This window comes from Physeter macrocephalus, chromosome 5 (assembly GCF_002837175.3).
Source record: "Physeter macrocephalus isolate SW-GA chromosome 5, ASM283717v5, whole genome shotgun sequence".
Taxonomy (NCBI): domain Eukaryota; kingdom Metazoa; phylum Chordata; class Mammalia; order Artiodactyla; family Physeteridae; genus Physeter; species Physeter macrocephalus.
Window position 1 is genome coordinate 44,206,460 of NC_041218.1, and position 16,093 is coordinate 44,222,552.

The 16,093-nt window shown below is 42.4% G+C and overlaps 1 protein-coding gene across 2 annotated transcripts in view; it reads right to left on the minus strand.

Moving 5' to 3' along the window:
- The window catches only part of BMPER (BMP binding endothelial regulator), a 270,991-nt gene that overhangs the window by 128,575 nt on the left and 126,323 nt on the right, over window positions 1–16,093 (minus strand). For both annotated transcript variants that reach the window (XM_024130256.1, XM_055084685.1), the window contains exon 7: window positions 5,117–5,216. In XM_024130256.1, coding sequence (XP_023986024.1) covers window positions 5,117–5,216 — 100 coding nt within the window. The remainder of the gene's footprint in view (window positions 1–5,116; window positions 5,217–16,093) is intronic.

A 16,093-nucleotide genomic window follows, 5' to 3' on the forward strand; every position in this document is an offset into this window, starting at 1 on the left:
ATAGAGCTCAGTCTACTGGGGAAATAAACCCACAAAAGATGATTTCAATACAGCAAGATGGTCAGCTCTGGAAAGAAGCCAATCTGGGAAATGTGGGGACAGGGAGGACAAAGAAGACTTCTTGGAGGATGTGATGCCTGAGCTGTATCTTAAAGAATAAATAAAATTATCCAGAAAGTGGGTATTGGCAGGGAAGAGGCAGGAGAAGTCAAGATATCCCAGGAAGGACTAGGATGAGCAAAAAGAACTAATGAGATAGCATCTCAGTTGAAGAAATGATAAGTCCATTGGCATAAAGGGTGACGCTAACTCAAAGAGCACAGAGGCAGACTCCAACTCCCCCAGGGTCCAACCTTCCACAGGCATCACACCGCTTGTAGAATTACCTTGGTTTTCCCTGATGTGAGGATTTGATTGGTGACCCAAAGGACCAAAAAAGCAACCCCGAATAAAGGGTACAATCCAATATCCTCCTTTCTTTCAGTATTTGAGTCTCTACTCCCTGGATCACATAAAACATCCCTGAAATATTACTTCAATTAAGGACTAAGTTGAGAAGTCAAAGATTAATCATCACTCATCAGATTTATACCCACACTCTTCCTGTAAAAAGGTTAAGAGCAATCTCTATTTATTAGGCGGCCCAATGAAATGCTGAAATACCTATAAGCACGTGCTAAATGCTATTCTCAGAATCAGAATTGTTCAAATCAGAGAGATATTTCTGTCTTTTTCAGAATTAAAAATGGTTCTGCTTCAACTGAGTATTTTTTTCAAATTGTGATAACCTGGTCTGCCTTTCTCCTATCTTTTATAGATGGCTGGACTGGTGGATTGATACATTTAGTAGACTGCTGAACAAAAAGACTCTTCAACAAGTTTATCCCCCTGAACAAATGTGACCAATGGCTTGAATTATCCCTCTAGAAAATGTAAATTTTACCTAAAAATATTGGTGTAAAGCTCTTAGCACGGAGCCTGGTACTCGTTAAACACACCCAATAGGTGGCAGATGATAAGTGTTATCATTATTAGAGGTGGTATAATTCAAATATGATCCTGGGCTGTGTCACTCTGAGAGGTGCACTGGGGGACTTCCCCAGCGGTCCAGTGGTTAAGACTCCAGATTTCCACTGCAGGGAGCACGCACGGGTTCAGTCCCTGGTCAGGGAACTAAGATCCCGCATGCAGCTCAGCACAGCCAAAAACAAATAAATAAATAAGAGGTGCACTGGGTACTCTGTGTACACAAACCTCTGATGAGGCTATCGTTGAAAATGAGAAAAGAGAGGAAAAGAATGTTGTCATACAAAAGGCAGAGGTATGTTGTGTGAATGAATCTTGGTCAAGGGAGAATTGAACAGCAAATCAGTGTCCAACAAGCCAAAAGCCTAATTAGTCTAAGATTTCAGCATCTAGTAAGCATCCCTGTGTTTCCTTTTTTTTCCTTTCTGTCTTCTGTTGTGTGGGTATGTTTCTTTTTACTTTCAAAAAACATACAATCTTACTTTAATCCCAAAGTCATCATGGCTCAAAATAAGATAAAACATTCAAAAGAATGGTTCAGAGACTCCATGCACAGCCTAATTTAAGCCATTTCCACATTGTTCTGCTGGGGCTTAGCCCAACTGTAAAAGGTCTCATTTGGAAGAATTATGACTTTCGAGTTTCCTAAGACTTGACGTTCCTTTTGTAGTCTGTCTTATGACCACGAACAGACAGAAAAATCTGCATTCAATACAACAGCCATTGTTCATGTGAGAAACCTCTGACTTGACTCAGCATATCCACGATACCAGCTTCAAAGCATTAATCAAGCCTACTTATCTTCAAGGCCAGGCCCCAAACGACACCTCCTCTGTGACGACTTTCCCACTTAGACAGGACACTGCTTCCACCATGACCCACAGCATGAGAATTTCAACAACAGTGAACTGGCTAATTCTATCCCAGGGGCACAAGAACACGCTGGCAACCCAAGAAGCACACAAATCAGTGGAAATGCCTTTAGTCAGCCATGTCTAAACAATTCATTCTGCTTTGTTCTTAGAATACCTTTGTATTTACTTTTAAAGTAGGGGTGTGTGTGTGTGTGTGTGTGTGTGTGTGTGTGTGTGTGTGTGTGTGTGTGTGTGTATACACACAGCAGGAAGGCAAACATTGTCAGATGAAGAATTAGCAGCAGAATCCTCCAAAGAGGAGAAATCTGCCTTAGTTTAACAAGATGCTTTTATTTGCCGATTTGGTTGTAGAAAGATAAGGCTTCAAAGTATGGCCATGATAAGCTGGGAAGGAGGAAAATAAATCAGCAGATGTTTTGGAATTGGGGAAAGCAAGCTATAAAAGAAAAGACAGATATTCAAGGAAAAAGTGTGGACAGTAAGGAAAGGAGACTGGAGCCCAAACAAAAGAGGCAAACAGTAAAATTTTCCTGAAGGCAAAATAGCTAAGACCTTTTAAGAACAAAGGAAGCTTAATAGTTCATTTTATTTTATTCACTGTGCTTCCCTGAAAAGTAATCATCCCCATTGACGGTAAACCTTCAGTGAAATCTGCTACGCAAGCCTTGACTCAATAGAATGATAGAATGTGAAAAAACTAGATGGGGGCTGTCCCTGAAAGGACAAATGAAGAAGAAGAAGGAGGAGGAAGAGGAGGAGGGAAGGGGGAGGGGGAGGAAAAGGAGGAGGAGAGAATACAGGAAAGAGAAAGGGAACAAAGAGAGAGAAAACAGCAGAAGCAGAAACACAAAGCCAGTGGTGACTAGAGAAAATATAAGCCAACCTCCAAGGATCCCTGGAGATTCTGGCGGGGATGCTGGATATTCTATCGTATTCATGTGATGGATCAAGCTACTTTTATTTGAATCTTAAAGAGTCTGACCTCAACTAACTCAAGGACCTAAGGATCACATGGAAGAAGCTGACATAAAGATTAAACAAAAGCCAAAGAGTCTCATTCTCTAGAGACTCTCCATCATGGGTTGTCTCCTTTCAGTTGGTAACATTCGTGCTGCTCTCCATGTCACCAGGTAAGCTGAGTGGCAGCAAGTTAAAGTAACCGTGGGCTCAAGAATCACAGAGACTCATGTTCAGGTGTCAACTTCATAGCTCACTAGCTGTGCTACCTTCTAGGAATCTACTTCCTTCTCAGTACAATAAAACTAAGAATGGCACCTATATTACACATCAGAATTCTATACTTAGCACCTGTACGTCACAGCCTCTTGAGAAAATTAAATGAGAAAAAGTATACACAGTGTTTTCACATGGTGCCTAGCACATAGTAATTGTTCAAAAAGAAATAGCTAATCCTCCTTTTTTATTGACTATTATTCATTATTCCCTTCCAAACCTCTCGTTTTTGGTATGTTATCCTCCTGCTTGTTTTTGCCTCTAAAAGTATTGGGTTGGCCAAAAAGTTCCTTCGGTTTTTAAGTAAAAATAAAAGACACATTTTTCATTTTCACCAAGAACTTTATTGAACAACGTATTCACCGTTTTGTTCCACTACCTTCTGCCATTTTTCAGGCAACTTCATAATTCCATCTTCCCAAAACTTTTTATCTTTTTGAGCAAAGAACTGTTCCAGGTGTCTTCCAGGGAACTGAAATTTTTTCCATTAAGGGAATTTTGTAAAGACTGAAATAAATGGAAATCTGAAGATACAATGTCTGGTGAATACAGTGGATGCATCAGAACTTCCCAGCCAAGCTGTAACAGTTTTTGCCTGGTTATCAAAGAACATGCGGTCTTGCGTTATCCTGATGGAAGGTTATGCGTTTTCTGTTGACTAATTCCAGACACTTTTCACCGAGTGCTGCTTTCAGTTGGTCTAACTGGGAGTAGTACTTGTTGGAATTAATCGTTGGGTTTTCTGGAAGGAGCTCATAATAGAGCACTCCCTTCCAATCTCACCATATACATAACCTTCATCACCTTCTTTGGATGAAAACCAGCCTTTGGTGTGGTTGGTGGTGGTTCATTTAGCTTGCCCCATGATCTCTTCCATCCCACATTATTGTACAGTATCCACCTTTCATTGCCCGTCACAATTTGTTTTTAAAATGGAACATTTTCGTTACATTTAAGTAGAGAATCGCATGCGGAAATACAGTCAAGAAGGTTTTTTTCGCTTACCTTATGTGGAACCCAAACATCAAAGCGATGAACATAACCAAGCTGGTGCAAATGATTTTCAGCGCTTGATTTCGGTATTTTGAGTATGTCGTCTATCTCCCGCATGGTATAACATTGATTGTTCTCAGTTTCTCAGTTTGATCGCTATCAACTTCAACTGGTCTACCCTACCATGGAGCATCATCCAGCAAGACATCTCCAGCACAAAACTTCACAAACCACTTTTGACACGTTCATGTTACAGCACTTTCTCCATAAACTGCACCAATCTTTTTTTGCGTTTCAGTTGTGTTTTTACCTTTTTTGAAATAATAAAGCATAATATGCCAAAAATGTTGCTTTTTTCTTCCATCTTCAATATTAAAATGGCTATACAAAAATTCACCAATTTTGATAAGGTTTTTTTTTTTAATGCACGTTGATATGACAGCTGTCACAATACAATCTAACAAAATTTTTCGAATGAAGTTAAAGACAACTAAGCACTACTAGAGCCATCATATGGAAAAAACCAAACGAACTTTTTGGCCAACCCAATTACACTATATTCCTCCATGTGTGTTTACTTCACATGCCTTTAAAATACATTCCTACTAAGTGTCAGATGCCCAGTTAAAGATTGTTTCCCAATACTGTTCTCCCCACAAAAATATATTCCTACTAATCATCATATGTCCAATTAAAGATGGTTTCTTCAATACTGTTCTCTCCACAAGGGGCTATTATCCCAGGTTGTCTAGTGTACCGGGTTTACAGATACATGGGAAGACAAGAGAAAAGAAAGCTCTGTGGAGGCCCAGAAGAGAGACAAACTCTGTACACACCTTACCCTCGGGTAATCAGAAGAAGGCATTTTCTGTAAGAAGCCAAGAAATAGCACAATTTGAGAACCTCAAGATAACAAAGTGAATGACAACTCTCAGCAGAAACGCCAAGAATAAATTACATTGTTCTTTGACCTGAAAACAGTCACTCACCCAAACATTTGGGGCAGCACTGTCCTGGGGGAATGTGGCTAAGGTGCTGAGGACAGGAGAGAATGGGACAGACTTCTCTCATGCACTGTGTCCTGCCTCCCTGAAGAAAAGAGAAAGAGAAAAAAGCACATTTAGAAAAGTACTTGCATACATATATTGTCTAACCAAGATATCTGGAACAAACCTAGGCCTTTCCTGGTGCTGGGTCGCTGGGGTGACTGCTCAGATCTATGCAATTGTCCCCAGGCATCCTTTGATCTTCCCTGTAAGCCCCATAAATGATACCCGTGAGAAGACCGACCACCCCTAAAGAGATGGCTACAGCATCACCTCTCCCCAGTCACCACCACCTTTCTTTATCTTTTTCCCTCTTAAGACCAGCCAACCATCTCAGTTTGCCTGAGATTTGAGGCTTTCAATACTAAAACCAGGGAAGTCTCGGGCAAACACAAACAAATTGGGCTCTCTTTCCAAGCCCAATGCAACAAAGCAACTATTGGGGTTTTACTGAGATGTGTCCTGCTGACAGCTTCCTCCATGAAGGCTTCCCTTTTGGCCACACCTTAAAGGTGTTGCTAGAGTGGCTCAGCAAGGCTTGGATTTGGGGAAGTTAGCCAATCTGCTGAAAACGGATATACTGAAAGCCAGTGTTCGGAAGAACCATTCCACTGAAGTCACCCAGCTAACCAAACCTGTTTCGATTAAGTAAGTAGAAGGTTTATGATTATCGATATTAGAAGGACTGGCAGAGCTTCAGCAGCCTTGGAAGATGTTCTAGAGCCTTCAAATCTTTCCCTGCCCCTCATCCTTGACCCTTTCTGTCCTCCAGCATCTATCACCTCTGACACCCATTCCTTTCTTCTCTTCCTCAGCATCCCTCCTTCTCTACCTGTCAGCATCTCTCGCCTCTCCAGGATGTGAAGATAAGCATACCAACTCCCCCTTCCCTATCCCTCAGCAGGGACGCCTGTTTTTCCAGCCTCAGCAACTTGTAACTGAATCTTCAGAAAGCTGGAGCAGAAAAAAAAAAAAAAAGTGCTTTCCAGTCAATTTACATCCAATAACTTTGCAAGGCTCGTGTGAAAACTATCCTGTGCAATATGAATTGCTATCAAATTTGGGAAAAATTAAGGTTTTTTCTTTAGAAAAATCAGTAAATTTGGTAGATAGATCACTAGGCAAATGGAATTTCAATGAATTGGCTTCTCTAGGATTTGAGCTAGAAACCAAACTAGTAGACCCTAAAAAGTACCCATTGTCTCAAGCCTGGAATTTTTATCTCGAGAGACCTCAGGAAATGAGGAGCTCACACTTCAAAGAGTCCTGGGCCTCGCAAGGGAAAGATTCCCTCGTGGCGTTTCCTCACACCTTCTCCAGCACCTTCTGTATTAACACCAGACATTAGCCGTCTGGGTCCTTCCCATCCTAGCATACTACTGTCGCCTGTTGTTTCTGCTTTTCCTTCCTGTTCTTGCCATTTTCGTTATGATAGTTTATTTTTTGGTAGGAATGGATGAAAAGCGTAGGGCACGTTATGTCTTTTTAAATATTTATTATTTTTAAGCCACTTTAACGTTGGCTTCTTCCCCAAACCAACAGAAAACACATGAAAATACCACAAAAAGCTCTTCTGTTGTTTTTACATTATTTCCAGATCAGCAAGAATCGCTAAAAATCTCCTAGGAATCCCTGGCTGTTCTCAGTGAGGTTCCTCACTCAACTCTGCATAATCCTGAAGTCTGGCCTTTCACCAGACTTCAGAGGAGCATAACCTGAGTCTAGGTCATACTGTGAGGTCTGCCCCAGCTTATACATAAACCACAAAAGTCAAATCTAGAGGGAGGACAGAATGCTCTCTTTAGCTTTTAATTTCAAAGAAGTTCATCTGCCAGCAACTTCCTAAAATCATGAAGCCTTGGGCCACACGAAGTTGCCTGGGTGTCAGCTTCTCTTAGGTGCACAGAGAACGTATTCTTTTCATGGATATTCTCTGTTCTTGTTGGATAAGCATCTATTTTTCAAGCATATTTTAAAATTAAAATTTAAGAAAAATATTGCCTAGCCGTTAACTTGTCCAACACACTGGAAAGCTGGCCAAAGACTGTGTGTACTCCAGTAATTTTCCTTACAATAAGGTCAAAGGGCGAATTTTGCATACATAATACAACTGCAGTTTGTGTTTCCCAAGAGTCTGTTAAAGTAACTTGAACTCCAATCTGGGTTTGCTGGTTTGGTCAGGTTTTATTTTGTTTGGGTTGCAGTATTGTAGCATAGCCCAAGTCCCAAGGCTGCATCCCAATTAATACCTCCAAAGAAAGTCCCAGGCCCTTTCGGCTCACAACCTGCTTCTGTGATTTCAACTCAGCAGGGACTCTGGTTAAACTATAAGCTGGGGCTTTGCTGTAAACTAAGAAAGTTAAAATAGCAGAAATAAATATTCCTGGTTCTAAAAATGTACTAATTCCTATTGTAACCGCACTAACTCAGGCTCTATCAGATTATCGCCATCGCTTTCTAATTGTCTTCCCTGCCTCAACTCTTGCACTAAACCATCCTGGGAGGTTCAATATCTCCAAGACTCCTTTCCAGCATCCAACCATTGTTTCATTCTTTGATCAAAGATTTATTCAAGTTCTACCATATGTTGGGGATACAGCAGTGAATATAACATACAAAAATCATTCTTTATGGAGCATGCCCCCATGCTAAGGTGGAGGATGACTTACCACTGCATTCAGGAGGAAGTTCAGCCCACTTAAGCTAAAAGTCAATGTAGAAGTGACTATGTGTGTGTAGAATCCTTTTTCTCCTGACACAGAGCCCATCTACATTCCTCAGACTCCCTTGCAGCTAGGGGTGGTCAATGGGAGGTAGATGGAAATAATGTAGAACACTTCCAGGTCTGACTCATAAAAATCTCTCCCATTCAAAGCACCATGCTCTCACTTTCTCTCCCTACTGGAAGGAGAGTCAGCTGAATGGTGGGAACAGCAAGAACCTTGCAACAAAGTGAAAGAGCCTGCTTCTCTGAGTCACCATATGGAAATCTACCCACCAAACGCGTGCAAGGAACTGTTAAATGAGCAAGAAATAAATTTTATTGTGTTAAAACACGCAGTTGCATTAGTTCTTTGTTACTGCAGTTAGGCTACTTTGTCAAGTTACCCCATAATCTTCTCTCCCATCTCCTTTCCTCCCACAGAGAGAGGGAGGAAAGAGAGGGTTCCTGTGTATCTTGTTTCTTTCCTGTCCCCAAGCACATCTTATGCCTTCTATCTTCTTTCTACATGCTTCTTTCCCTCTCTCCCCCCATCATTAACCAATCGGGCTTCACTCAAGGTCGATTTCACACCTCTTCTCATCTGTGAAGTCTTCTAGATGCCTTCATTTCCCAGTAACCTCCTCCATCTTCCCATACCTCTTCTTTTCTCATCTGTACTCCTGTATTTTTGACACATACATAAACGTTTAACCCTGAGAGACAACATTAGTTTTGCCTCTAAGCTAGACTATGGTATGGGCAGGAACCAGTCCTTTGAGCCTAATGTCCTTCCAGAGAGTAATGGGCTCAAGGAAGCATCTCAGTAAAAATTCGTTGAATGAAAGGAAGAGCCGCCACACAGAATGAGCTCCAGAATCCAGATGAATTTTTCAGAGCACTTTAACTACAGGGTGCTGATCAGAGGGCAGAGTTCAGGGCTGTCTGCATCCCCTTACCTTTGTATCTCCTTGGGTTTTGAATATTTTGGGTACCAATTAAATGTTGGTGCTGATACTTCAAAAAGCAACCCTCAACTTCAATTTGTAAAGCTGGTAGGATTCCTAGTATCCCATGTATTTTTGTCAAATGTTTCAAAATTTCTAAATGGTTAAAATGCATAGGGACTAATGACTCTATTCCCATCTGGTCAACAAGAAAAGGCAAGCTAGGAACTTCCACCGTACTGGTGAGTTACAATTTTCACCATTTGCCATTCCTTGAGAAGGCAAGTTTGTTCTTTAGAAGTGGTCCTTTGTTCTAATTACATATGTGAGTGCTTCTCCAAAAGTAGCTGTTTTTAAAAGAAAGACATGAAACTTGTTCCAGGTCTATTTTTTTATTTTTGTTTTAGCTGATTTAGTCAAGAACACAATTGCTCTGTGTCAAAGTTTACCCTAGAGCAAGAGTTCTGTTGTGTAATAAAAATTTTTAAAAAATCTATCTTCCTGAATATAGTGATGAGTGCAAGATGATAAAACCACAGCCATGTGCATGCAGGATGCTTCTCCCACCCCTGAGGGCTGCTGAGAATTGGGGGCTGGAAACCTTTCTGTAGCATGTGACATGGCACTCATCCCTTGACCGGGAAACAGAGTGTGGGCCCCTAATGGGAGGCGGGGGGAAGCACAGCAGTGCATTGCTAACCGGTTACAACCAATCAGCTACACTCAAGCACATTCTGGAGCAGTTTTTTGCCCAATGTGCAATTGCTTGAAGAAAATGGACTTCTCCATTGATTCTAGATAAACATGGGGAAAACAGGAGAGAAAAACTGGAGGGGTTAGTGTAGGGGAGAAATACATCTTGGGTGCAAAGAGTTCATGTGTGACCCATAATTCTTACATCATAACAGCCTGCGGTATAAAGCTGACTTGTGAGCAGAGCACCAACTCTGAATTACGTAAGTTAGGTCAAAAATCTTTCCCCAAAGAAATGGATGTCCTTATCCGTGCCTCTTTTCAACCTGGAAATTTATTTTGGTAAAGTTGCAGAGCATGACAATTACTCCAGGGGTAAAGGACTTGGTATTTGGCTTCCCCTGTTCTTGGCCAGTGCAGAACAGGAAATCCAAGAAGAAAAGAGGCAGCAGGAGAGCTGTGAGGCTAAGGGAGCAGAAGTAGAGTGGACAAAGGCAGAGATGTCAGCTGCAAATTATAGTGGGTGATAAGCCCACTATAGCCCACAATGGGAGAGAGAGAGAAAGAGAAAGGTATATATAGATACACACACACTACATAGGCATATATGTATACACCACATGGCATAATAATTTGTGTGGGAGGTTGTGAGACTTACCCACTAGACTATGGCTTTTCAACTTTGGCATTATTGATGTTTTGAGTCAGATAAGTCTTTGTTTCAGGAGGCCATTGCGTGCATTGTAGGATGTTTAGCAACATCCCTGGCCTCTATTCACTAGATGCCAGTATCTCCCTTCATCCCCTGGTTGTTATAAACGGGAACGTCTTCAGACTCTACCAAATGTCCCTGGGGGACAGAATCAATTCCAGTTGAGAACCACTGCACTAGACCAATGTTTTCACAAGCCACAGTCCAGGAATCTGCATTTTTAATAACTTTCCCAGCTGAGTTGGATGCTGCTGTCCAAGGCACTGCATTTTGCAAATGCCTCACTAACAGGAGCTTCCAGCGAGCAGCGATTAAGGCTTATTTCTCTTGTGAGTTTCTCCAGCAGCTAGTGCACATCATAGCTTGTAACATGTGGTCAAGACATGTGTTCTGAATGATGGAGAACATTTTTCAGGTGGAGGAGTTCTCTCTGAGAGAAGAATCGGGCCCCATTTCACCTCTCTGGTAGCTGAAGGCCACTTTTATTCAGGCTTGGGGAGGAAGAGGGCAGGAGGGAAGGAATGGGTGACTGCGATGGATGGGGTTGAATTATGCTTCTCCAAGGCATCTGTGCTGAGTCCGACTCAGCCTTTATCATCACCATCTGTGTGGATCCTGGAGACGTTCTACCCGCAGAAGCTGAACATTATGCTATGCATGGGTTTTTGTTTCGAAGTCATAAAACAAAACTCAACTTCGATTCTACACAGAGAGTCAAGGATATGTCAGCAAAACTTGGCCAAGATATTTATTTTGTCCCATGAAAATCTTGTGCAAACAATGACCCCTGAGAAGTGCCCACTGGGCTGATAAAAACAAAAACCTTTTTTTTTCTTCACAGTCAGAAAATCAAGACCTGCTTTAAGGATCAGCCTGAGCCAAATTCCTTTTATTTTTCCCATCAATTAATGTTTCTAAGTCCAATTGTATTGTTGTTCATATTGTTGTTTTGGTTTCCTATTGCTGCTGTAACAAATTACCACACAGACTTAGTGACTTAAAACAGCACACATTTATAATCTCACAATTCTGGAGGTCAGAAGTCTGAAATCAATTTCACTGGGCTAAAATCAAAGCGCCGGCAGGGTTGCATTCCGTCTATAGACTCTAGGGAAGAATCTGTTTCCTCTTCTCTTCTGGCTTCTAGGCGCTGCCTGCCTTCCTTGGCTCATGGCCTCCTTTCTCCGTCACCAAAGCCGTCAGTGTAGCATCTTCAAATCTCTCTCTGACCCTGGCCCTTGCTTCCGTTACCACATCTCCTCTGACTCTGACCCTCCTGCTTCCCTTTTATAAAGACACCTGTAAAAAGGGCCCATCTAGATAATCCAGGATAATCTCCCCATCTCAAAATCCTTAACTTAATCATATCTGCAAAATCCCTTTTGCCAAATAATGTGACAGTCACAGGTTTGGGGGATTAGGATGTGGACATCTTGGCAGTCAGGGAGCCTTTATTCTGCCTAACAAAATTATTATTAAAGAAATGACATTTAATTTCACTGTACAGTCCCAGATGTAATATTTCAGGTCTAATGCCACTACAACACACTATAATAACCTGTTCTATCAGCCTTTCCCTCACTGAACAAGCCAGTTTTTCCCATGTTTTTCAGAAAGGAAAAGATAGCCAGGAATCTCAGTTTAAACCCCGGTCGTACGATTGCTGAACTGAACAAGTTCGTCACTTCCTGTTTGTTCTTCTTCCTATATGCTCATCTCTAGTTATTTCATTCTACCTTTCAGAAGGTGACATTCAATCCAGACAATTTGATTTTCTCACCTTATTCACTCTCTCCTTATTGTCACAGGCCGCGATCGTAAGTGCTGCTGGACATCTTCAGAAGCAACTTCTTGGGTGTTAAGGAAGGAGGACACCCACCCTGTTTGCCACCAGTTCTCTCCAGGCCCCTTAAATTGAAGTTGCCACCAAATTGTATGACATGTCACCCTCTGGCCCATGCCAGTGAGCCCTGCAGGAACTTGAGTGTCCTCTGATGGCCAGACAGATGACTCCCAGAGTTTGACTGTGTTCATCCTATTCAGAGATACTTGCAGGGAATTACAGAGAAACTCCTGCATGGCCTCAGCTGGGCGGGGGTGGTGGGTTGTGTGGTACCACAGCCAGGCCTCCCCTGCTGCCAGCTCAAGGCTTATTTTCAGCAGCTGCCCAGGTAAGCAGGCCCAGCCCAGCTGTGGAGACAGCTGTGGACTTCAAGGGCCCACGGAGGCAGAGTCAAAGGTCATAATTTTGTGAAATAAATATTAGAGTCATAAATAAATAGGTGATGTAAATGTGTTTATTATTTCTTCACTAACACCGTTTTCAAAGGGGGTTTCCGTTTTGTGTTTGCTTAAGCCTCATATTTAAAGGTAAAATTCATGTCTTCCTCTTTGAGTCCTTGTTCTTAGCTCTTTCTTGTCACTTAGCTGAATGGCAGGGCTTTGTTTTTTTTGTTTGTTTGTTTTTAATGTTTCTGCGTTGAAAAAGAAAATTTCAAACTTCTTCCTCTTCCCCAAACGCAGCTTTCCACACAGGCAGACACACAAATCACTGATAAGACTGGGATACTGTTAGAGGCAAATTCCAACTGGTTGGAGGTTTCCACAAATATTTTACTCCTTTCTTTGTCAATTATAGAAGCAGGAAGATAAGACCACCGTAGAGGACTGAGATCTCTGAGCAAATGCCCTGAAACATGAGGGGTAAGGAAAGAAAGCACTGGGAATTAGAGCAGATTTGCCAGCCCTGGTTCGTTTGGTGTCTGCAGGTAGGTACTGAAGGCTGAGGGACAGTTGGAGCAGAAGCGATCTGGCCTGAAGGATGCGACGCCTCCTTCCAGGGCTCAGTGAGCAAAGAGGTAGGACTTGCTGATAAGGGCCCTGAGAATCTGGCCCTGCCTTACTGGCAAGCATGGGGGTTCCCTCTCTGAAACAATCAATAAATAAACAAACAAATCCACAGGAGAACACCCTCCTGATGTTTCAGATTCCCAGAGACCTCCCAGACCACCCCGGTAGGACATTTCTCACTGCCGTCCAAAGGAAAAAAAAAAAAACAGCAAAAGAAAGAAAACGAGCCCTTTTCCTTTTCTTGCCATTTTTATCAAAGTTCAACCTTTCATCATCATGTAGGTAGTCAAAGCTGTTACAAGCCTACTGCTGACACATCAAACGCTTTATCTACAGTCTGGCCCAATTCCAGGGAGATGAAAAGCACGATCATTCAGAACTCACACCTCCTGTGAGTTATGAGCCATTCCTGAAAGGAAGGAAATAACACCATTGTGCAGGAGAAAGGGCATTTTTCATGTTCCCCAGGCTGTCTACACCGCAGCAAAGCTGGATATGCACTAAGGAGGAAGCCATACGAAAGCCTTTGATGGACGCAAGCGTCTCTAGAAATACTGACCCACAGACAGAAACCCAAGCATTGCTGATGGACTGCTCCTCTAAAACCTTTCTGTTGACCTTTAAGTTTTGGCCACCAGAAATACTTTATGGATACCACATGCTTCGTATATTGTTTTATTTTGTTTCCACAGTCTTTCGTTTGGATTTCGGCATCATTTGCCCAAACTGGGTTGAGAGTTCACTGAGGGCAGAAGCTATGTTCATCTTTCTTCTGTCTTTCTCAAGTACTTCTGTCTTCCCAGCTCCACAGCGAGACCACAGTAACGTCAGAAGTGTTTGGTTTTCAGTTAAACACCTACTTGTTGGGTTGACAGTTAAAACTGGAATAACTCAAAAACGTTTGTGCTCCAGTAATGTTTCCTAAGGCCCCAAAATATCTGTTGCCTTGAAATAAACTAATCTTAATTCAGATAAATCTGGATCCCCTTATTGTATTGACCAAATGAGACTTAGAAGTCTTTGAGATATTTCATAAATATAGTATGACTGAACACACTACAGAAAAATAAGATTACATTTAAACTTTGTTTTAATTTCTGAATAGCAATTGATGAGGCACAGCATTTTGCCTTTTGTTCATCCATGCAACACACATGTGAGTTTCAGTAATGTTAGACACTGTGGTCTTTAAATGAAAATTTTCAGAATCTCCATTCAATGTACATTACTATGTGCAGTTCTCTACTTTGTATCGAGTGACAATTCCCTAAAATTCTAACAAAATCTAAAATGCCATGAGTACAATAATCATGGAGTCCAATAAACACTCCGGCCTCCACCAGGGGACACTGTCCAGGGAGACTAGAGGTTCCTGGAACTATTCATTGAAACTAGTGGTGCCCCCCGGGTACTGGTCTTGTCAACAAATTCTAAGTTTGTGTTTTGAGACAATCAGGCTGTAACTCAATCTTGGCAAGCTTTTGGTATAACAGTAATCTAGGCCCAATATGATCAAAGGAAAAGAAGCGTACAAGCTGTTGGAAACAGCTGTGGTGGAGGGCTCCCAGCTCGTGTTCTGACATGTTTGGGCAAGCCCAGTGAAAGAGAGAGGTTCACCTGTTTGTCTTCTTGTGAGAGCAAACCCCACCTTAAGGGAGGAAGAGATGCAGCACAACAGAATCCCCTAGTTACTGAACCTAGTTACAGAAGGAAGGTATTACTGTAAACATAGCTTGGCATCTGTCGCTCAAGCCATCCCAAGTCCACTGCCATGGATGTCCATGTTGGTCCTGGGGAAGAAAGATGCTGAAAGTAAAGCCTAAAAGAATGGTGAAATATTCAAGTACAGGCCCACTGATTTGGGATTCCTATAATTGCGTAAAACACACTAAAAGGAAAATGGAATTGGTCCTTCTTTCCCACTTCCCCTCCACTCTGCTTGTTGTTGGAGGCCTCCAGGATATTAGTGGTATTGTGTAATTCAAGAGGGGGTAAGCAGTATCTATGCCAGGCTGAGAATCAAAGTGCCTGGAAAAATGGTGGCAATACCAAACAGAGGGGACAATGGCAGACAGACATGGGAGAAGATGGAATCTTGTCCAGCACAGAAAAGAGATATTTCCTCTATTACTGGCCATCTTCCTAGAAAGATGATCAGTGTGGACAATATCTAGTATCAAATAGCACGTATAGACAAAGCATAGGTAAATTCTCTGGCAAATGGACTCATATATTGGCCAGGCAGAAAGAGGAAGTGTTTGGCCTCTTGTAGAAACAATGAGTTATGTTAAATCGAGCTTCTCCTGGAGTAATCTTGGGCGACGTTCAGAAGCATTGTCTTGTAGTCCTGGCCAGAACATGCTTCAGAGAAGCCGGAAGAGAGCAGGTACCTCAGAGAGGCAGCAGCTGGATGAACAGTTTACCAGGTCATGTACGAGGTGTGAGTGGACAGGAGCTCTATAACAATAGGACAATATGCCTAGCAACCCCCGAGGTTTTTAATCTCAGAAGGATGAAGAACAATAGATGGGACAGGTCAAATCCTTAACCCTAGTAAAAGGAATGAAAAAAAAGTTCTACCTGAGCAACACACTTAGTACCTTATTTCAGAAAATGATACAGAAAAGACAGCAGTTCAGGCAATAGCTAGGACAGAAGTTCAAGGGCTTGCTGGAACTACCCTAAATGCGTCAATGAAAACCAAGGACAGTTTCCATGGTTCCTATGAAGCTAATGGCAGAAGAGTGGAAGGCCACCTTTGATTGGAAATCAGGGGAAGGCTGATCCACTTAAAATACCTGTCAGGACTTTAGCGGTGAGTGGACCAGAGACAAGCAACTCAGAACACACACAGGGGCTCTCTTTAAAGACTAGTACCGGGGCTTCCCTGGTGGCGCAGTGGTTGCGCGTCCGCCTGCCGATGCAGGGGAACCGGGTTCGCGACCCGGTCTGGGAGGATCCCACATGCCGCGGAGCGGCTGGGCCCGTGAGCCATGGCCGCTGAGCCTGCGCGTCCG